Source organism: Aspergillus pseudodeflectus (genome assembly GCF_044049435.1).
Source record: "Aspergillus pseudodeflectus strain CBS 756.74 chromosome Unknown BJX68scaffold_76, whole genome shotgun sequence".
NCBI classification, from domain to species: domain Eukaryota; kingdom Fungi; phylum Ascomycota; class Eurotiomycetes; order Eurotiales; family Aspergillaceae; genus Aspergillus; species Aspergillus pseudodeflectus.
The window spans coordinates 109,563-131,074 of NW_027263852.1; the positions used below are offsets into that span (position 1 = coordinate 109,563).

Here is a 21,512-nt window from a genome sequence, read left to right on the forward strand (position 1 = left end):
CGACGCTATCTCCAGGAACAGAACGGACCGCCAGCGACTAGTAGCAGTGTCGGCTGATGAACTCTGCTCTTTGCTCTCTTCGCTTGTCTCTGTCGGGTGACACTGGCCCATCTGATAGGGTCCCTGGCGTTCCGGCTCAAGGGAACGAACCACTCGCAGCAGAACATCCTATTTCTTAGCTGCAGACCCTCTCTCCACCCGAGAAAAGGCTGGCTGAAAGACCTGCTGTTCGCTGTTCCTCCTTTCCCCAGAGTCCCAGGCTGTTCAGCTTCTCGATCGGCGTTCAATGATTTTCGCCGTACAAGGTTCAATACGGAGTCCTGTTGACCGTTGGGAACCGCCCGAAACCTTGTCTGCTTGTCACCCTTTCTACGCGGGCGCCAACTGGCCCATCACCTGATCCAGGATCTGCTTGACAGGGCCAGACCTCTCCCCCTTTCTCCAGTCGGCGATGGACCTCCGTAGCTCCGTGTCTATCTCCCGTCCCGCCGTCTGCGACAGTCCAACGAACGAGGCAGTCGCCTCTGCACGTCCCCTCCGAATTGCCTCAACCGATAAGTCAATCTCGCAAGAGAGCAATTCCCCTGCTAGCGTCGCCAAGAGCCCGTGCATTTCGCCGAGTCGATTCAGTTCGCCGTTCTTTCCCTCTGACGCCCATGTGCTTAGTTGGGTGAAGAGGAGGCGCAGCTCCTCGTACAAAGAAATCTGCACCTGTCTCTCCCCAAGCCCTACAGCTCTATTGATATTTGGCTTCAGGGCTGTCAGATAGTTTTCAAGGGCTGAGCGATCTATTTGCCCTTGTTGTTCTTTAATTAGCGCACTGGACACGTTTACGAATTGCAAGGAGGCTCTTTCTCACCCTTCGTGGCTGCTTGCACAGCCTGTACGACTACCGGGCTGAAGCACTGCACAAGGCATTTTACACAAGCCGCCAGCGTGTCTTCCAAAGTTTGTTTTGCCCCCGGGCCACTGCCCGAGTCAACATCCATGGGATCTCCTGCATCGCCGAGGTCATCCAGCACTTTGGAGACGAGGCTGATTGCTTCAGGCATCAGATCGAGGTCCTTGCGTGCTTGTGCGACTCCACCCAGAGCAGTCAGGCCATGTGGTTTATATGCAGGCTTATTCCGTTTCGCCTCTCGAATCGTAATCGTCTACGTGCAGATCAGCTCGTAGCTCGTAGCCAAGTTGCCCGAGTTAAAACGCAGGAATGGAGGGATCAAAAAACAAGAAAAATACGAAACGGTAGTGGGAAAAACAAAGACATTCTTACCTTCATCAGCTCTCCCAGCTGGGGACGCTCCTCCCACAATTTCTTCGCTTGGCTCGCAAACCGAACAAATGCTTCGAGCACTTTTTCTTTCCCCTCCCAAGTCTTTCCAGCCAATGCGCGGTCTAGCACCGGCCAAAGGTACTCACTTGTACTGAGGTCGATTTCCGCGTCCAGTGACTTGATCGCGTCTGCAATTGCCAGCGCAGCCGTGTGCTTTATCGCCCAGCGAGCTGAGTCGAGGTTTTCACTGACTAGATCTGTAATCTCCTTGATGTACAGTGATACTGCCCTGTTACCCCCAACATTGTCCTGCCACGTCTTCTCAAATACCTCGCGGACATGCTCGTCCAGATCATGTTTTGCAACAAAGACAAACGGCAGGGCGGTAGAAGCAAATGCCATGAAGCGATCATTGGACAATTTCGCAGACGAGTGAAGGATCTCGGCAGAAATAACCCGCTGATTGGCATCTTCAGCTGTCAGGTATAGAGTTTTTGCATGCTCGATCGTCTTCAGCACCCTGTCATCTGAGGCTAGCCGCATGAGGTAGCCAATCGAGGAGCAGTATGACGCGCTGACCGTATCGTTTCTGTCAACCACGTATTTCCCGAGGAGCTGGATGAACCGATCTGCATAGGGCTGGAAGAGTACTGTGCGCATGCTTAGCAGGACTAGCACACGGCTGCACCCGACCTTGGACGGTAAGCCAACGGCTGACCGAAGAACGCCTTCTAGTTTCACGGCAAATTCTGTCATGCCGGCGTCGTCTAACATGTCGATTAGATATCGCTCGATGACTTCCATCATTGGAGATGTGCGGATGCTCGACAGCCTCATTTTGTCAATCTCCTGCGCCGTCAGCCCGTACTTGTCCGCATTGAGGTGGACGTAGTTGACGGCTTGAGGCTCTAGCGAGCTGAGGCAGTGTAGGAATTGCTCGAGAATGCTGGGAACAAACGGCCTCATTGAACTTCCCGAGCCTTTCTTGATCATCTGGATCAGGGCATCAAGGGCGAATGCTTGCACTTCCTTGACGCTAGATTCCATTCCCTTGTCGCTGAGCAAGAATGGTATTGTACTTTCGAGCATTGCTTTTACTCTTTTGGAGTCGGAATTACTTGCCTCCAAGGTACGAATCACAGAACCAGTAATTGTCTGACAAAGTTTGAGTGCAGAAAGCCGGACAGTCTCTTTAATGTCGTCAACCAGCTTGAACGCCTTGGTGAATATTTCATCCACGTATTTGGCATATACATCTGGCTGACGGCCCTGGATCAGATCGGATATGGCGGCACAACTTGCCTGTCGAACGCGCCATTCCCGACCGCTCAGTAGGCTCTTCAACAGATCTGACATAATCTCATCAAAGTGAGCGGTAATAACGGCGCTGGGGTCCTTGACCAAAGCAAGCCAAATGGTGTTCATCGATCGCTGCACATTCGGATTAGGATCGAAGCGGTATCGGAACAGTTTAGGATAGATCTTGGTGTTCTTTGCAAGATATCCGTTCACACTGGAATCGGAGAAGATGCTGCTGATTCCGATCTTGCTAAACGCTGCACGGCTCGTCCAAAGTGCATTGTTGGAAGCCAGAGACATGAATCGATAAACCAGTGTTGGATCGCCAGCTTCGGAGGCAAGATTCATGATGTCCTTGTATGTGTTGACCGACGAGCCTTTTCCGGTCGGCAGAGCCCCTGGTTCAAAGAGCTCGGTGTCATCATTGATTTTACCTCCTCCGAGGCTGACATTTGTCGCTGTAAAAGAGCTCACCAAGTCGTGGACCAAGTCATCTTTCAATGACTGGTCGCCCATTTCGTAGACTAAGCTCAGTCCTTGAGCACCCGTCTCCTGGACCATTTCATCTCGATCGCCTAGCAGGCTAGCAAATGTAATCTGGCACTTTCGTAATCGGTCCTGTACCTCCGTCATGTGGCCGCAGTTCTTGATCAAACACAGTAGCCATATCGCAGAAGCTTTTCTCAGGGATGGCTTCGACGCTCTGCAGTCGGTGATGATCTTGTCGCATATTTCCGTAAAGACAGTCATTGAGATTGCAGCGTCTGGTAGTTGCTCGTCGACATCGAACTCGGGCACCAGTGATTTCGAATTCCATCCAGCAATCGCATTGCTGATTGCCTCGCCGATTGTAAAATGAACTTCTGGACTGCGAATCTCATGCAAATCGAAAAGGATATCTAATAGGGCCTTGAACTGTGCATCCCCCTCCGAAAAAGTCAGAACCAGGAGCCCTATAGCTGCTATGGCAATACTGCTTTCAGCCTTAGCATCCTTCACCAACTTCTCCTTGATAGCCTCCCACTTATCATCGGAGGGTGTAGTTGCAGACAAGACGCCAGAAAGGCTCAATTGCCCAAGAGCTGTCTGAGCAGACTGCCGGAGAAGAGAGTCCCGCGATTTCTCAATAATGCTGAAGACAACCTGGATGAATTCGTCGACACGGTTCTCGGGAATCTTGCCGCCTGCTTTCCGGAATGCGAGTCTACTGAAGATATATGCTAGAGCAAGAATTGCGCCACGGACCTTAAGGACTCTTTCTCCAATAGCTGATTCCCACGATTGCAGCGTAGCTGACAATTCAGTCAAGAGTGCAACCAGATCCTCCTGCGGAAAAGCAGAGTGCGAGGCTAGGATACCGATTGCTCGCCCCGCCATATTCTGTGCGTCTTGGTTATTGCTAGACAAGGAGACTTTCAGCGATAGTGTACTGGAGACGACATTTTCGACAATATTATTCGCCGCCAGCGAGCAGACGCTGACAAAGTTCTGTCCGAAGAGTCGACGGCTTTCCTGGTTCTGACTCTCGTCGACGAGACCTATCAGCGCACCTTCGAGAAACATGGATACGGAGCCTTGAACGTTCGATTTCATATATTCTTTAAGGGCCTTTCGCGCCGTTTCATCAGTTGCGAGCATCATGTCAAGTTTAGAGTCCCAGTCCTGTTCGATCTCCATACTGATTCCGGATGACTGCAGCGCTTTCCAGACCAGTATATTGCGAAGAAACGAGATGGCAGGCGCAAATGAATTCTTGTATCGTCCGGAGAAAATCCCCGATGTAGTTCCTCCTTGGACTACAGTAAAGAGGAGAAAGTTTGTAGCGTCGAGGAAACTCGGAAAATTGAACCACGAATTTCGGGATTCACCATCAGAAGACGATGATGTAGCCTCCCATTTCCTGTCCTTGATTGAGTTGAGTAGACGATACCAGTAGGGATGAAGGCCCTTTTTGCCCTCTTCGGAGATTTCTTGCCGCTTGTCACTGCCGCCTGCCACGGCCATAAGGTCGATCCAGCGCGCGACGACGTTGCTGTATGGTAGGAACCGGTTGGAAAATCGGACGGCCGCATACTGTGGTCCGCGGACGACTTTGCACCCTGTTTCTTGGTCATCGTCTTCAGGGTGTGTTCTCATTTGAGAAAGTAGATAATGACTTAGTTGTCTTTGGGATTCTTCATCCCCCACGTCAATTGAGGAGTTCAGAATACTTCCTAGGGCCTGATCGATGCTGACAAAGATCTGAGAGCTGGAGTCATCGCAGCTGAGTGACGTGAAAAGCCATTTGATTAGTTCGAGGTAGGATATTGTCTCATGTCCGTTGTTGAACTCGAGATCGGCCTTGGGGACAATAATCCCGATACTTTCGTAGGCAAGAGCGCGCAGACTGAGGTCAGTCGCAGGAAGTCGTTGTCCGCTAACCCCCGGGCTTGGCCACCCTTGAGACCGAATGAAATCCATCAACCCCGCGATGACCTTGGGCGCCATTCGCTTGAGGTCGGACGGTGAGCCCATACGGACAACCCATGTCGTAAAGTTGAAAATTTGGGTGCGTAGCTTTGAAGCCTGTAAGCCCTGCGAAGATCGCGCCGAGTCCGAGAGAAGCCCTTCTTCGACTAACCGAATAATCTTTTCAGTGTCCGTCGTTGCCGTTACCGACTTCCCCAGGAAGACAAGGAGCCTCGTTTGCAGGGCCGGCCGGGCCGGAAGCGCCCCATCTGGCGTACCTGCGCCAAAATGCAAGCTATATAGCTGCTGTACGACTTCCGGATCCTCTAGATCCGGTATAAACCGCTTCAGCAGCTCTTCGCCCAAATCGGACAAGCGACTGTTGGTATCCGCGGACGCGATGATCGCCGGGAGTAATCGTTCCGGGTCATTGAATGCTCCGCTAGAGATGAACTTGAGAGCTTGGACTTTCGTCTCGGTCAGGTTCAAACCACCCTCCCGAGCCGGATTCCACGTCTCCGTCACAGGCACGTCCTTGTTCAGGAATCTGTACTCTGCCGGTGATAGTCCCGCGCATGCGGCCGCATCCTTGTCTGCAGGTGCAAGAAGCAATAACTTGGTGAACCAATGAGACAAGAACGCAGTATCCTGGTCCGAGAGGCCCAGTCGGGATTTCAGGTTGGCGTCATCAGGACTATCCTTCGGGGGGAGCTTCAACAGGGGGAGCAACCGCAGCACAAGATTAAACACAACAGCGCCCTGGTTCGCAGACGTTCCAATCTCCGAGATACCCTGGAGCAGCGGAACCAAAATCTCGACTCTAGCGTCCGAGCCCAAACGATCAATCCCCTGCTGCAGATAAACAAGGTCAAAATGTCGTATTAGCTGCGCCTTTTGCTCCTTGAACTGTTTCAGTAGCGCTGCAACTGGGAGCTTGATTGCGGGCGCTTTGACTCTAGTGTTGATATGCTGGCAGACGGAAATAACTTTATTGCGGACTGCATGGCTCTCCGAGCCCAGTTTTAGCAGTAGAGGTGCTAAATATGTTCCGAGAAGAGATTCCAGCTTCTCATCTGTATCTGCCAAGGCGATTCTGAGCTCGACCTTGGAGATTAAGCTCAACTCTCGCGCCTCGGGGCTGGTTGTCGCAGCCATATTGCTAAGCTTGTTGAGGTTTAAAGCGGATTAATTTCAAACATTGAGCAGAAGAAACATCACAAGGAGAAAAGAGCTGAAAAATAGCAAGAAGAGGGAGGATTACTCGTTCTCAACGCCACAGTGTAGGTAGAAATGCTCCAACGTCACCTGTTTGGGAGGCCACGATAATGAGGATTAGTCACGTCAGGTACCGTTGGGTGCCTGACCTTTCAGGCGACGGGCCCACTCATGTAACAGTCACACACCATATACATGGAAGTTGGAACATGATTGTCGAATCGCCAAACCCTCAATATCTTGTGATTGAGTAAAATAACCGTATGTAGATAAAGCTGAGAATACAACTTCAGAAGAACTTTAGATTATGTTGATCTTGGTATCAATGGCTGTACATCTGCATCAGGTAGGACCAGCCTACCCCAAATTATTATACTTAAATATCACTCATGCCTGTCCATTTATTCTTCTCTGTTCAGCAGCTTCTGCTCTCAAGAACCTTGACACATCACTCCCAGCGTCCAGCGAATCGGTTTTCGCCTGCTGTTGCATTGGATTGCCAAAGAGACACCTCCACAAATCGTCCTTCTTGACTAGTTCGCCACCGAACGCACCACCCTCCATCAGCTTCGCCAACGGGGCGTCTTGCATTTCTAGAGAGTTTGCCGAGTCGATGGCCACTTCGCTCAGATCTTCGACCCCTGCTCCGTTTGTACCGTTTCCATTCAGCCCATTTGATTTTGGTAAATCAGTGTCCCTTTTCTCTCTCTCTTTCTCCAAGATGTGGTCCAGGCGGCGAGATACCGAGATGTCGTAGATTGATTGCTCAACCGTGTCAGAAACCAGGTACATCCAGACGGTCGTCGGCCGATGCTGTCCTATACGGTGCACTCGTGCTATAGCCTGGAGCTCGATCGCTGTATTGATGAGCGGCTCGCACAGGAAGACGTGGGTCGCGTTGATGAGATTAAGGCCAGATGAATGTGCCTTTGCATGGAGGAGAAAACACTCGATCTGAACATGAGATTGTCAGCCTTGATATATTCATGGAAGTAATGGTGAATGGCGTACCCCCGGATCGCCCTTGAACCTCGATATACCGTCAGGCTCATCAACGCTACTGTATCCGATCTTGAAACGCTTAAAAGCATTGGCGAGATACTCGAGAAAGCTCTTGTACTGGGAGAACACTATAGACTGAGCACCAGGGTCGTGCTCACGAAGCCACAGGATATGGCGCGCAAGGGTATCAATCTTCGTCCCGAATGAATCCTTGAGATCGATATTCTTGATTTCATGTAGAGTCCCCGAACCGATATCTGTGTAAATAGAGTTATGCGACTGACGTCCGAGATCGAGGCTTTGTGAAGACTTTTCTTCCTGGACGACAAACTCCTGGGGCTTATACGTGATCTGATGAAAGTCGTTCGCCTTCAAGCGCATTTTGCAGACTGGACAGGTGCGATGTTGGCGCCACCATAAACGGAGGCAGTCTTTGCAGTATTTATGGCCGCAAACCGTCAATACACCTGTATGCACTTGATTAGCTCAAGAACTTGATAAGGGCACTTCAGGAACATCCACCTATCTCAAACCCTGTTTGACATATGATGCATATTTTAGACGTCTCGTCCGCTCCTGACTCGTCGCGCAAGTGAATGAGGTAGCGCCCTTTCGCCCTCAAGGAAGAGATTTTCTCATCAAAAGCTTCTTCCTGCTCAAGCTTCGAGTTGAAGAGCTCGTGATCGAGGGGCTTCCCAGCGCTCTCTTCATCATACGGCGCGACAGTATCTGAGATCTGCTGCAGCTGCCGGTAGTATTCCAAACGATGATTCATGGTATCACGGAACATCTCAACTTCCTTCTCTATATTGGACGCAGTCTTTGTTTGCTCGGTAGATATTTGAACAACGTTCTGGAGTACCATCGTGAGTACCTCGAGCTCTGAGCGAGCTCGAGAACTTCCTTCATTTGCCTGCCATTCAAGAGATGTCCCGAGACTTCGAAGCTCAGTGATAACACCACGAAGCGATCCCAGATCAGGACCAGGTTTCAACCGACTTCGCTTTTCCATGACTTCGAGATACAAGGGCGGAGAAGGGCCCTCGCCTTTCTGCGCCTGTGCTGTCGCCATTTTTACTTCATGCGCGATAAGCACATTCTTCTGTCCGGTCAAGGAGTCGTGGCGATCGGCAAACATTGCACGTAGTGCTTCCATGTAGACGTACATCTCATCCTGATGCTTCGTGGACTTCTCATATTCGTCACCTTCCAGCTCAGAGTCATCTTCTTGATCAATAAGAGATTGAGACAGAAGTTCAACCATCTTCTGGCGCCATTCGCTATACTGGATGGCATGTTCGTTCATCATGTTGCAAAACGTCTCGAGCCGATCGAGCACACGACGAGACTCAAGGCCCTTGCTGTACAACCGAGGGTTCATTTCGGGAATGGCCACGAACTCTTGCCTTGCAGACTTCTCCTTGATCTTCTTCACATAGCGCTTCGCTTTTCGAGATATTTCAGCAAGCATCTCCTGACGAATCAACTTAGCTCTCGCATAAGCTTCTTCTTCCAACTTGGCCAATGCCTGAAACTCCTCAGAGTCAGGATTGGTCAGCTCCGTATCCGACTTAATCTGGTAATAGGCATTACCAGTGAAGAAAACAGAGATATGTTGGACCTCAAGCGCAGCGCGGAGTCTCTGACGGAAAGCGTTAAGCCGTGGGTTCTTCTCAGTCTCTTCGCCCTCGTCATCACTGGCTGACCCTGCGCGTTTCCAGTCGCCATTAGTAACGGGGGTCTGTTGCTTGCTTTGTTCCAGTTGCAACCTCTCCCGACATTGTTGGACAATCACATTTGCACGGTCGAGAGATGTCTTCCAAAGATCAAGAGCTTCTTTCTTACGCTTGGCGTTCTCCAGTAACTGACCACGTCGAAGTTGCGAAAGAAGAAGAGAGCGCTCCTCTGCATGAAGGAGGGCATCATTTTGATCAATCATCACCTCGAGGACCTCGTTCACCGATCGCAAAGGGCCATTATTCGTAGCGAAGCCTTTACGACGATTTCCAGCTGTATAAAGACAGGATTGTCGAAGCCGAACCAGCCAGCTCCGCATCTTCTCTATCACCCCGGGATCATTGGGATCCCACTCATTACTGCGTGGTGATCCTGTGGTGTCGAGGCCACATTCATCACACATCTCTTCAAACAGCTGTCTGTAGTGTTGCTCTTCCACCGCGGTAAAGGGGACAGTGATAACGACTCTCTTTTGCGGTGGCAAGTGAAGCTCCTTTCGAATTAGATCTTTGCTGTGACGGAGGGTAAGCGTATTGACAATCCGTGACAGAATGGGCTTGAAGTCTGCACAAAGCGTCTTCCAAATGAATCCGCAAAAAGGCTCGTATTGAAGGAAGAGCAGTAGCCCAAGGAGGTCGGTAATGTCTTTGCGAAGCGGCGTTCCGGTCACGGCCCAGGCCATCTGGCGAGGAATGAGGCGGGCGACCTTGGCTGCATTGCTGACACCACTCTCAATCATTTGAGCTTCGTCCAGGCATACTCGCCACCACGATATCTTGACCAGAGGTGATTTTCTAGCCTCGAAGCGTTTCTCGTGCCGAAGATTCCGCTTCGGAGCGTCGCCAGCATAATGGATTTCCCGAGCAAGAACATTGTATGTTGTGAGGACGACATCATTATCGGCCATGAGTTCAATCAACTCCCGGTCAGAAAGTGTTTGATGCCGGTGGATGCCGGTATAGTGAAAAACCTGGAGTCTTGGAGCATGCAATTCAATCTCCTGCTTCCACTGCTCCAGAATGACCGGAGGCGTGATGATCAGAGTTGCGACAGATGGCCTCAGACTTCCACTTCCTAATCCTGCAAAGGTCTCCTCAGGGCGCAACACTCGGCGATTGAGACACATAAGAGTGATCATCTCCACTGTCTTCCCTAGACCCATTTCCTCGGCCAGTATCCCGCCCTTCAGATGGTCATTGACATCCCACCACGAAGACAGGTCTCTCGTGACAATCATATACAAACGACTCGCAAAACATGTCTCCCCGTCCGCATCAGTGATTTGCACGAATGACTCCGGCAGCTTGTTCTCGGGGGCTGCTGGGACAGACACCAATTGCCCTTCCTCGTTCAACTCTTTGCCCTCTCTCTTCAAGAGCCACCGAACCGCTCGTCGCTGGAAGGGGAAAAGCTCGCACTCTACCATATCACATTTTATTGGTGCTGAAAGCGAGGGCGTATCTGGAGGCACGTGGACATTGTTGTAGAAATCACGAGGAGTCCATTCCTCTCCCGAGGTGTTCCGATTCCGCCCCCGATGCTTGAGCAGAGAGCTGCCGTTGACTTCGGCCTGAAGAGCGTAGGCAGAAAAAGCCTGCAGAGCAGGGCCCGACAACTTATGGCGATCAAAAATATCGAGTGACTCTTTCCATAAGATTATTGTTTCGAGGCGGTACGACGTGAGGTCTCCAAGGCAGCGAAGGGTAGATTGATAGCAGGCGGTCGGGAGTTTTGCAGAGTGGTAGCGGTCCGCACACTGCAGCCCGCTGGCAATCTCCAGATGCTTCCCGAGCCCCAGGATGTCTGGATCGGTACAGGTGTCGATAAAAATGGTTTCCCGCTCCTGCATCGTCTCTAGCTCTAGTAGCACATAGTCATTCGTAATCTGTTCTCCCTCCGTAGGATGCGGCCTGCTGACTTTCAGCAGGACGGGCACGCCATCGCCGTCTCCCGCAAAGGCACTCCAACTATCCAGTGAGGAGTTGGTATAAGAAAATTCCTGTAAGCTTGTCAGGCGCGTATTCTTCACAACTACAGTCAAAGTATACTAACCAGCTGTAGATTAAAACGTGCAAGAGGAATGTAGCCATTAGGGACATGTGAAGCTAATGAGCCATTTATCTGTCGCAGGCTGCGAGCCCCTGAAGTTTTGCGGCGTTTATTCAGAGGCCCTTTGCTCTCATTTTCCGTATTGCGCGCAAAGGCCTGTGTGATAGCATCAGGAACCGGGCCTATAAACAAGGAAATGAGGTCAATAGCTGTTTCTTGCAAGGATAGTAGTTGCTTCAGGGATAATACCTGGATAAAATATCTCCGCGTTCACGGCAACCATCCTGCACTCTTCCAATGGCTCCTTGAACGAGCTTCGACTGGGGAGAGAAGAAGCATGGGGGGCGAGACGTGATATATCGGTCGATAAGATCACGTGGTGATAATCAGGGGACAGCTTATCGGAGTGGACCCACTCGCTAATCCGTGGATGTGGAGGAAGATTCAAGATTGAAGACTCGTCGAAGACATTGACTTTCTCCAATGTCCGGGGGCACGCAATACCTGAACAGAAAAATGCCCTTCAGAGGCATAAGTGATCCAACTTATCTCTCTATGTATGGTTTGTTTACTAGGAAGAGTTTTGAAATCTGTCCAGGCAAGTGATCAACATTCTGATACTGGAGCTTGACAAAGTCATATTGCCTTGAGCGCTTCTACAAAGAATTGTCCGAGTCCGAGACAACACTCCCGTTGACTGCGCGTACAGACCGTTGATAGAATGCGCCCACAGCATTGCTTTCAAACAACTCACTCGTGTCTCCAAACGAAGTCGAGTTCCTGCTGCTTGCGTTTGACCGATACGACGATTGACCCCATTGTCTAGTTCGCAGGTGAAACGGGCCAGAGGCCAGAGTGTAGGTTGAGATACCTGGCATCCCAGTCCTACTGGCCATCTTGAGTCCTCTCTGTAACCAAGCATCAATCGAGAGCCCGTCATTCGGATGACCATAGGTGGTATTCACCCTCAACGGATATTCGAAATTGATTTCGTTGAGGTTACTGCCATCCCCAAGCCGACCAGACAAGGCTATTCCCGATGTTTGTTGTTGTGTCTGTTGGCTTAGTCCCTGCTGGTTGAATAGGCCAATGTTGGAGAATGAGAGATTTTGACTCCACACAAACTCATTAGACTTGATAGTAAGTGTTCTCTCAGCTCGTACTGAGTACGCCAATGATTCATTGAACCCGGTCTGATTTTGAATAAGGTTTCTGGTGGTGGTCAATGTAGGTGCGGGCGCTGTCACTTCGGGAGCCTGACCGAACATAACATTGCGAGGGAATTTCTCATCAGCGCTGTGATCTAGGTAGAGGAATATATTTCCTGAAACCACCCAGTAGGAGCCCACTCTGTTGGAAATTACTGCCTCTCCACTATCCAAGACTTCCAGGCCGACAACCTTGAGCTCAAAGGAATGGGATGCGCCATCAGTAATAAGAGGCAAGAAGGGCGAGATATCAATCTCAGGGCTTCTTAAATCGAACGTGTCAATTCCGACAAGTGGGCGCCAAAATCCCGGGGAAACACCCCCGGTGAAAATAACCGGGAAAGGCCAAACAACGCCGGCAAGTGCTCCGTCAATATAGAGCTGGATCTCACGAAAAGGTGAGTAACCGTAAAGTTCACCAACAGCGGCGTCAAATGCATCGGTGTCAGACGAGAAGACATTCGACCACCAGAACTCTTCGGTGGATTGGCCACATGCTGAAACTGAGACAACGGCACGAGAGGTCCGAGGATCGAGCGCATGAGCTACTTTTGCTTCCTGTGCCGGAACCATGAACGCGCTTGATGAATTGTGTGCCGAGTTCTGCGCTGATATTGGAAGAACCATGCTAGGAGTTCTGACATTTTCCTCCTTCGAGAAGCGAGCTGTCACACTCACGTTGAAGGAACCGGTGTAGATATCGTTTACCAAATTTCCGAGATCAAAGATGACCTTCTGTTGTTCCTTCCAGAGGGCAGTATACTGTGACATGTCTTTAACGTAAGTCCAAATTATCCCATTTGCCGTAGGCTCTGCCGTTGAAGTTCGGAATACTTCAATGTCTCCGAGGTACATATGAGCAAGTCGATCAAATTGCCGTCCTCTAGACGTCACAGTGAGGTTGATCCGAACTGTATCAAACTCACATTGCGGTGGCTCGTAGTAACCTATCAAAACGTTATGACCTTTGCAGGAATCGCTGCAAGCTTGGGAGACTCACCAACAAACGGATGCCCATAGCTGAAGCCAAACACATGATCCACGAGCAGAACCTCCTCATCACACAGTATACCATCATCGTGTTTGGGGTGAACTGGTTGATACACTTGAAACACCTCCAATGCAGCAGAAATGGGTCGTGACCAAAACCATGAGACATAGCACAAGAGAAGCAGCATAATCGTCGCTAGTAATGCACTCCTTCTGCGCACTTTTCGCCTTCCCACAGATTGAGCATCAATCGATGTGTGCTTTCCCCCTTTCCCTGGTGATAAAATGGCATCGCCCTTCTCAGGTGGGACCTTCGGGGTGTCACAGACGCAGTCGGCCTCACAACTCAGCCGGGAGTGTGATCTTCTGCTGTAAGATCTCATTAACCCTGCGCCTGCCATAGACCCAGCAATCACGAGAGCCGCTAGTAGGTTCCATCCTGGACTAGTGATCTCCGGCGCAGGTGGAAGGTCGGAGTTTCTATTGAAGGCAAAGGCCTGCGCCCATCGATGCCGGTGTACTGGAATGGGTTCTAGAGCGGAGGACATGGTGAAGAACTGGAAAAAAAAAAGGAGCAGTGGAGTATTGTCGTTCTGAATCCATGCGTATCGTCCTTCAACCCACTGGTTGACACGAGTGCCCCTTCCTCCTGCGCTCGGACAATGCTGCGCCGAACATTCAAGATAGGGAACCGGCACTATCTGTCTCTTGAAAAGAAACCCTGAGAAATGTCGGCATGTATACAGAATTATGAAGTCTCCTGGCGCCCGAAACAAGGACAAAGAGGTACTTCTGCCGAACTTTTGTCGTCTCGGAGTTGGTAGATGGATGATCGCGAGTTGCTTATCCTGAGTCCCACCGCGCCGTCTGCCAGGGACTAGTCTCCGCCGGGATGAAGATGTAGATCTAGATCTACCCTACTTTTGAGCGCTTCCCACGTCTTTAGGGTGGAAAAATAATAAAACCTCTATATAATCGGTCTAGTTCAAAAATCACGCATAATTCGCTCCGAGTACCGCCGCTGACCAACCTGGTGTACAAAAGAAAAGAAAGCTGAGCTGGCAAGGTAGAAAGAACGAAAAGATCACTTGTAATGGTACAGGCCCCATGGTGCACAAACGGCCATTTCTCTCCACGAAAAGATTTACCTCGACAAAAGTGCCTTACATGAGAAGACGCCAGGCACCAAGAATCAGAGCAGCAGTACCGGTGCAGACACCCCTATACAACTTGTTAGCCTAACTCGGAATATCAAATGGAGGTTAGGACGGCCATACATAAGCCACTGTAGCGTAGAGAACTTCACTGCCTCTACGCGTTCTCTCAAACCGGCAACTTCTTGCTCGATCCTTGTCTCGGTCTCTTTTATGCGCATTTCCTGACTGTTGGCTTCCTCTCGAATCCGACCCTTTTCAAGATTGAGGTCGAGTCGAACTGACGCCTGGGTACGCCCAATCTCATCCCGTAGCCTCGAGTTCAGTTTCGCGAGGTCAGCGGCAATCTTCTCGTGTGAGGAACGTGTAAGCTGTGCCTCTGTAGAGTCTGCGTTTAAGAGTTCGGAGCGGAGTTTGGCGAAATCCACTTTCTGTGTATAAGCCGATCGTTCGGTGTCTGCCATGACGAAATACTTAGTACATCCCGATTAGTTGAGTTGAGAGTGCGACTTACCCTCCCTCAAAACCATTGTCCGTGTCAAGTTCTGGATAGACTCTTGTATAACATCATTAAGGACTCTCATCATTGCGACAGCCTGCTCCTCGCTGAACCCCTCAGCCTTAAGACGCTGGACGAACTTTAGCGTATCAAAATGATGGTCGCGCTCTCGTGAAGCTGTGGCATGGAACGCCCGTCGAGCGGGATTGAAAGTTGCGACGTAGACGCCATTATGCCGAACCGGGTTGCCCGCCGGCTGTGTGAGTTGTGTTTTGGTGGTGATTAACGCGGAGCGCGGAAAACGTCTGACGATCGAAGTCGATGTGGCGCTTTCCCGGGATGTTGTGTAAAACGCCGCGGGATGGTGAGCTGGTAACGGGACCTGTGTTTGCCATGTCAAGGCTGTCCATCCTTGTGTGCGCTGCTTTTGTTTCCGGCCGACTGGAAGAGGAGGGGAGTGTGAAGCCGTGAGACTCGTTCGGGTCGAAGAGCCGTTCCACGTTAGGCGGGGAAGGATTGAGCGCGGTACCTCCGCGACGGATTTTTGAGGCGCCATGACGGTGGTGTTTCAAAGTTGAATACGCATCGGATGAGTATTATACAGCAGGAGATGTGCAGCGCCCGAATGACACGAGGTTAATGGTCTGATGATGACGCTCAAGCTGGAAGATGAAAGGCCCCGGATTCTTCCAAGGCACCGGTTCCGTCAGTCCTCGGAAAACGTTGATGACTAAGCTTTCATATACTCCCTCCGATTTGCGGCACTCTGTTATATGTCTTTAATAAGTTTATACTTCTCAATCCATAATTAATATGCATTAGGGTATATTCATTCCATTAGGTTGACGGCGTTTGCTGGGGGAGGTACTCTATAGCTGGAACAGCTCCCTAATCTGCTTCAAGCAGTCCTCGGGATCCTTCACAGCGTGACCAATTGTCCGCGAGTCATCATAGATCTCCCAATCGTTACCACCGGGGTAAGCCTTATCGCCAAAGAAGTGAATCGTCTTGTACTCAACCCCCGAAATTTCCTTTTCGGCCTCGACATGCTTGAGGCAGTATGTCTTGTCCCACCCAGCAGGGAAGACATCGAAGGAGATCTGACCGCCGATGGAGAAGCTATTTGCGTATAGGGGATTAGCATATGACTAGGAGACGCAGTCTGGAATCGTATCAACTCACGTAAGTCCATAATCAGAAAACTCCTTCTTGAGGGCTTCCACAAATGGCTTCCTGATGTTGTGTTTCTTGTCGTACCTGCCGTCCCCGTCAGCATACCGGTTTGAAATGTCATCAAGTCTTCCAACACAGCCTCGAACAACATACTTTTCGAATTCAATGCGCTCCTCAACACTGGCGTTCCTTCCGATGGGGCTGACGTTGATCATTCCATTGCGAAACTCTATGAAGGTGCCCCGCTTCTTTGGGATTTCCAAGTTGGCGATGTACTTCAGGATAAAGTTCACCAGCTTCTGATACTTCTCCTCCCCAATCCACTCAATGAAGCTGTTCCCGGTAAGAGGCTTTCCCAGGCGGTATGCGGTCAATCCGTTCTCGGCGAAGCAGAAATCGAAAAGGGAGGTCACATTGACTGTTGATGAGCCGAGTTGTTCTTGCTGCTTGGAGAAGTCGGAACCTCCAACCTAGTTCGCGGGTGAGACTGGCGTCATGCGCTGTTGGGGATAGGAGGGACTAACGTATCCTATGGCACATTTCTGGCGCAATTGTGAAAGGGCCTGGAGCATCTCCTGTGTGGCGGGCTATGAATCGAGATGTCGCATTAGCATTGCGCGTCCTGAAGCAAGTGACCGCAGGTTTTATTATTAGCACTCACTCGTCTTGCAGGCGACAAGGTATTATCGACGTCAAACAGACAAATCGTGTCTTTCAATGGGCGGTTTTCCAATGCCGGGTACACACCAGCGCCCTCAACGGTAGTAGACATGACGGCGGGTATGATGTGAGGTATAAACACAAAACTGTAACCAAGACAAACAGAGGATAGTAATTAGTCTGTCAAAGAATCCGAAGCCGGTGGAAATGAAGTCAACAAAGAGGGGCAGTCTAGGTACAAGTACAGCACTCGAAAATGTTGTCCTGACCGCTTGCGGTGAGAGCGAGGCCCCCCGGTGGGCCTAGACAATAACGCTCTAATTTTGGGGCAGAATAGCGGCCGTTCAACAGATCGCCGAATTCCTTATCGATAAAGGTAGGTCCAAGCTTAAGTGTACCTGGAGATGATCTGGGAGATGTTCTTTCGACGTGTACGGAGTATACTTATACGATAGCTTATCATTATCTATCACCTAGAGACAGGCTTGCAAAACCAATCTGGTAAGATGCTGCATATACTAGCCGCGTAACTCATCGAATAAATCATCAATCGTAACAATGGTGCAGATTAAGAGCACAGAATTAAGGGCGACCTCGGTATGACCGGACTGGCCAAATGACAGCGGGGAAATACTTTCTATATCCCCCCAAAGTCCTCCATACAGCCGACAGGCTATTGAGCCATGGTATGCTGGAAAACCTTAGCAGCCAGTTGGCTCAGGAGCCGCGCCCGGTCGTTAAGTGGAAGTTCCAAGAAAACCTCATAGACACTTTTGCCCCGGGCATCTCGAACGGCTCCAAGGCGATTTCCAGCAACTGCCCCCGCTATAGCACCAGGGGCGTTGGCTATGATGAACCCGAGAGCACCGCCGCTGACCCCACCGACAAGAGACCAGAAGTGCCCCGTTGCCCCTCCACCATTAGCATCACCCGCCATCCCTTCTTCGCGCAGCATCTCTTCGAATACAGAGCCAAATTGCTCGGACGCTCGCTCCTCGCGGTCAGCGGAGCCGAACCCGAATGAGGACCAAAATCCACCATCACCGCGAGGAACTTCCTCCTCGTCTAGCTCCTCTTCTAGGTTTCGCCTTGCGTCGTACTCGCGCCGACGGGAGTCGTCGGAGAGGGTGTAGTAGGCATCGTTGATCTCCTGGAATTTGCGAGTTCGAGCGGCTCTCTCAGGGGAGCCTTCGGGGACCCGGTCGGGATGGGACTTTAGTGATTCGCTGCACGTCATTAGCATTATTCCGCTGTGAGAGACTTCGTGGTATGTTTACCGCTTGTAGGCAGTACGAATCTCTCGTTGGCTCGCGTCAGGGGAGACACCTAGAACTTTGTCTGATCATGGATTAAGACTCTGCTGCCCTTTCTGCACTATGAGACTTACAATAGTTAGGGATCTCTGTTCATCTATGTCAGCTGTCATTGTTCCCCCGACAAAAAAGGACCATGGGCCTGTGGGACTTACTCGGCATCTTGGTGGGGGTTCAGTGTAGTTGTTGCTTGATATGGGGCGCTGGGATTATTGCGACTTTCTAGCAATAGCTCGATATGTGATGAAGAGCACGTCTAGTAAGAGGCAAGATGGAGAGCAGGGAGAGAATGCGAGCTTGTCTTCAAATGCGAGCCGGGTCGGAATGACGTCGGTGGTCTGGTACGAAAGGAACCACGAACCAGGATTCGGAACGGATTGCAGCAACATTCTGGTTGGCGCTAGTACGACCTAGGCCACAGTATTTAACTACCATATTTATACTAGTAGGTCACTCAACTATCGCCCACACCCAATCCTTAATACAATAATCCAACTCCGTCTCCTGGCCTCGGTGCTCTCCAGAACAAAATCACATGACACTTGTCTCTATGCCTGAGGCAACCAGCCGTGCGGCAAGTGCGGGCAGCCCCTGAGAATCAGCACCAATCACCAGCGAGGATGGACAGAACTAAAGCAACCAGCCACCGAGTTTATTGCAGCTGAGTTTCGCTCAATTTCGCCAAAGATGGGGACGCCTGTTTCTTGGTCGAGTTGGTCAGACGTCCTCTGTCCTCCTACATCGCTCATCCGGACAGATCCTCCACAGTGGGTGAATAATTGAGCCTCCTGTGCAAAGTACCTACATACCCCGGGCTCTCGGTACGCCCAACACATCCGATCGTATCTTTGACCACGGTGGTTCTGATTGCTCCGGCTTTAAAGAAGCGGTGGGGACAATTGATGCAGCAAAGGGCCTAAAACTGGTGTTGTGCAGCAAAGGACTCCGCAACCGCTTTATGATTGCTTGAGCAATTCAACGCCTTGAGAGCAAACAATCAACCAGAGCTGAAAAGAGTTCCGACTCCGACGGGGTTTCGAAGAGTCTCATATTCGACCTCGAGGGCACGAAAATCGAGAAGGACAGACAATTCACTTGAGCTCATCCAATACTCAACCCACCCCTTCCGCAATCTATATCAAACCAAGCGAACCGAACCGAAGCGAAGTGAGAACACAATGGGCTGGTTCGACGGACGATCCTCAACATCAGGCTATTACGTCCGCAAGAAGGACAAGTCACCTTCCCGACGGTCGACAAGTGGCTATTCCACACACCATAGCCGGCATTCCGCTCCCTCGATCTTCAGTTTCAGCGGAAGTCGCACGGGCCGGTCGAGCCCGTCTGCCTTCTCATCGTCCTCGTCGCGAAGGGCTCGCCCACGCTCGGGTTTCATCCAGCGCATAGTCCGCTACATTAAGCGCTTGTTCCGGGATATCAGCAGTTATGCGCGGCGCCACCCGATGAAGGTGTTTATGCTGGTTGTTCTCCCGCTCATTACCAGTGGGGTGCTGTACAAGCTCTTCGCCATGATCGGGATCCGTCTGCCGAAGAATATCTTTGGCAGTAGCTCTGGCTCTTCTTCGAGGTCTGGTGGGGATGGTGGCGTGGCTGGAAACATCAACGGGCTTATGAACATTGCAAAGATGCTGATGTAGACGGTCGTACCTCGTTGTATGTTACGAATGATATGGAGGGCACGTTTTGATGGTGCACTCATTTACGAAAGTCACGATCATGAGGACGACGAGACATATTTACTTTCTTTCAGTCGTTTGGTTATGTTAAAGCTGCTTTAAAAGCTTCTGCTGTGTCGAAAACGGGAGGCTAGCTGCAATTTACTTCTGAGATCTCCGTTTTGCTCTAGTTTACTCCGCATGCACGATTTGTGCTGGATCTCCTTCGGAAGATTTCGAGATGGGGCCAATACCATGACTACGCGACTACTATGAGCGATGTGGATCAGAAATGATGTTCTATACATTTTAAACACGTCAAATCTAGACTCCGTAGTCCGGCTAGACTCCGTAGTCCGGGTTCGACACTGCAACTGTCATCACCCTCTACGATCGTTGAGAACGTTTGCCTCTTCTCCTAGTTGCATTTCCAGAGGCCATGGCCGAGCTCGCCTGCTCGACTTGTTCCTCAGCCTCTTGCTCCTCATCTGCAACAGGCCCGTTGTCTGTGGTGTCAGATGTTCCAAGGTTTTGACCAACAGTCTTCCGGTAAAGCCAAGCTGGAAGTCTAAAGATCATCGTGTCGCGCACTGTCGGGCGCTGAATCTCCTCAACGTCAAGCAAGAACTCCTGGCGTTCACCGTCTTCAGTTTCCTCCTCCAGAAACACATTGCCGAGAGAATCAACGATCAGGACCTTGCCATTCTCAGCAACAACCCTCTTCCTCTCGCCTGTTGGCTCGACCTCGCCAGTAGGTGTCGCAGTACCACTACCACGCGAGCTGGACTTTGCGCTGCCCTTCTTCGGCTTCCTGTTCTCCTTATCCATCATCCGCTTCTGGCGACGATTCATCGGGATAGCACTGGCTTCACCCGCTTCCGAAGTCGGTGTAGAGACCGGAGAAGCCGCAGTACCAAGACCTCGGATACCGGTCTCATCACCCCACGCGGCCCTCCTAGCTTGGCGGATATACCGATCGACAAAGTCCCGCTGCCGCTTCCAGCTAAGAACCAAGGCAGCATAGTGCGCACCACCGCCGAAGACGAGGAACAATCCAATGAGAACCGATCCCAATCCGGGCCGGAACCGTGAATAGTAGTATCCAGTACCCCTCCACTTGGGGAAGCCGTGCTTCATGAAGTAGTCGTAGCGCTCACGGGCCGGGCCGCGGAGAATGTTAGCGACGGTGTTCAGGCGCTGCGCACGCTCATGAGCCTGCTTGACGGCAGCGTCAATCTCGCGCTTCGTGGGTCCGCGGTTGACATGCACACCCTTTTGGCTGGTTTTGGATTTGCTCTTATCCTTTGAGCTGTTGGCGATGAAGGAGCGCTTGACCTTGTCAGGGTGAAGGAGACGTGACTTTTGGCGGTAGGCTTTGTTGAGCTCATCTTGATTGGCGTTTGGCCGAGCACCTAAGAAGTCTGGAAATTGAAGTCAGAATCTGGGTCGGGTATTTAGTAGCCTCGCGTAGAAATATACCGTAGAATGTCACGTTCAATCCTTCTGTTGCAGTAATTTCATCATGAAGGCGGAAGATCTCGTAGTCTAGAAAGAGAATGAAGTTTAGCTGCGAGCTCTATAAAGCTCATTGAAATGCCACCAACCTTCCTTCGTCCAAGCCGCAGCAAGGACGCAGAGAACCGCGAACAGGAAGAGACGGAGGGCAATCGCCTTCATCGTGATGGAGGAGCGGAGCGTTGACAGCCCCTGAGCTCAAGACGGTCAAAAGAACGAGGCAAAACTGGTCAGAAGCTCTAATGAGGTCAAGGGAAGATCATTCCATGGTTATTCCTGATGCTTCTCGTTCCTCCGAGTC

General features: G+C 50.9%; 7 protein-coding genes across 7 annotated transcripts; 2 read left to right on the forward strand and 5 right to left on the reverse strand.

The window, feature by feature from the left end:
* Positions 1 to 240: 240 nt before the first annotated feature.
* BJX68DRAFT_200303 (ECM29 family proteasome component) lies at positions 241 to 6,293 on the reverse strand. The gene is made up of 3 exons (XM_071037550.1): positions 1,274 to 6,293; positions 860 to 1,154; positions 241 to 797 (listed from the first exon to the last, which is right to left on the reverse strand). Exons 1-3 carry the CDS (start codon positions 6,173 to 6,175, stop codon positions 370 to 372), a joined length of 5,625 nt encoding a protein of 1,874 aa, XP_070893444.1. The 5' UTR covers positions 6,176 to 6,293; the 3' UTR covers positions 241 to 369.
* A 329-nt stretch (positions 6,294 to 6,622) lies between these two features.
* Positions 6,623 to 15,430, reverse strand: BJX68DRAFT_258945 (putative SNF2 family helicase/ATPase; the record flags this gene model as incomplete). Its single annotated transcript, XM_071043621.1, has 11 exons — positions 6,623 to 7,189; positions 7,247 to 7,704; positions 7,760 to 10,195; positions 10,232 to 10,973; positions 11,027 to 11,205; positions 11,712 to 13,178; positions 13,232 to 13,336; positions 14,252 to 14,274; positions 14,389 to 14,442; positions 14,499 to 14,832; positions 14,890 to 15,430. The coding sequence occupies 11 exons, from the start codon at positions 15,428 to 15,430 to the stop codon at positions 6,623 to 6,625; spliced, it is 6,906 nt and encodes a 2,301-aa protein (XP_070893445.1).
* A 203-nt stretch (positions 15,431 to 15,633) lies between these two features.
* On the reverse strand, positions 15,634 to 16,974 carry sec53 (phosphomannomutase SEC53). Its single transcript, XM_071041858.1, has 5 exons — positions 16,709 to 16,974; positions 16,572 to 16,634; positions 16,201 to 16,517; positions 16,057 to 16,131; positions 15,634 to 15,993 (listed from the first exon to the last, which is right to left on the reverse strand). The coding sequence occupies exons 1-5, from the start codon at positions 16,817 to 16,819 to the stop codon at positions 15,744 to 15,746; spliced, it is 816 nt and encodes a 271-aa protein (XP_070893446.1). The 5' UTR covers positions 16,820 to 16,974; the 3' UTR covers positions 15,634 to 15,743.
* Positions 16,975 to 17,148: 174 nt separating this feature from the next.
* Positions 17,149 to 18,485, reverse strand: BJX68DRAFT_248073 (putative DnaJ chaperone (Caj1)). Its single transcript, XM_071041859.1, has 4 exons — positions 18,176 to 18,485; positions 18,095 to 18,109; positions 17,985 to 18,045; positions 17,149 to 17,933 (listed from the first exon to the last, which is right to left on the reverse strand). Exons 1-4 carry the CDS (start codon positions 18,180 to 18,182, stop codon positions 17,381 to 17,383), a joined length of 636 nt encoding a protein of 211 aa, XP_070893447.1. The 5' UTR covers positions 18,183 to 18,485; the 3' UTR covers positions 17,149 to 17,380.
* BJX68DRAFT_248076 (uncharacterized protein) lies at positions 17,912 to 18,485 on the forward strand. The gene is made up of 2 exons (XM_071041860.1): positions 17,912 to 17,933; positions 17,985 to 18,485. Exon 2 carries the CDS (start codon positions 18,216 to 18,218, stop codon positions 18,432 to 18,434), a length of 219 nt encoding a protein of 72 aa, XP_070893448.1. The 5' UTR covers positions 17,912 to 17,933; positions 17,985 to 18,215; the 3' UTR covers positions 18,435 to 18,485.
* Positions 18,486 to 18,496: 11 nt separating this feature from the next.
* Positions 18,497 to 19,992, forward strand: BJX68DRAFT_248077 (uncharacterized protein). Its single transcript, XM_071041861.1, has one exon. It carries the CDS (start codon positions 19,199 to 19,201, stop codon positions 19,676 to 19,678), a length of 480 nt encoding a protein of 159 aa, XP_070893449.1. The 5' UTR covers positions 18,497 to 19,198; the 3' UTR covers positions 19,679 to 19,992.
* BJX68DRAFT_279459 (putative endoplasmic reticulum DnaJ domain protein Erj5) lies at positions 19,827 to 21,373 on the reverse strand (the record flags this gene model as incomplete). Its single annotated transcript, XM_071048742.1, has 3 exons — positions 19,827 to 21,117; positions 21,176 to 21,241; positions 21,301 to 21,373. 3 exons carry the CDS (start codon positions 21,371 to 21,373, stop codon positions 20,084 to 20,086), a joined length of 1,173 nt encoding a protein of 390 aa, XP_070893450.1. The 3' UTR covers positions 19,827 to 20,083.
* Positions 21,374 to 21,512: the final 139 nt, after the last annotated feature.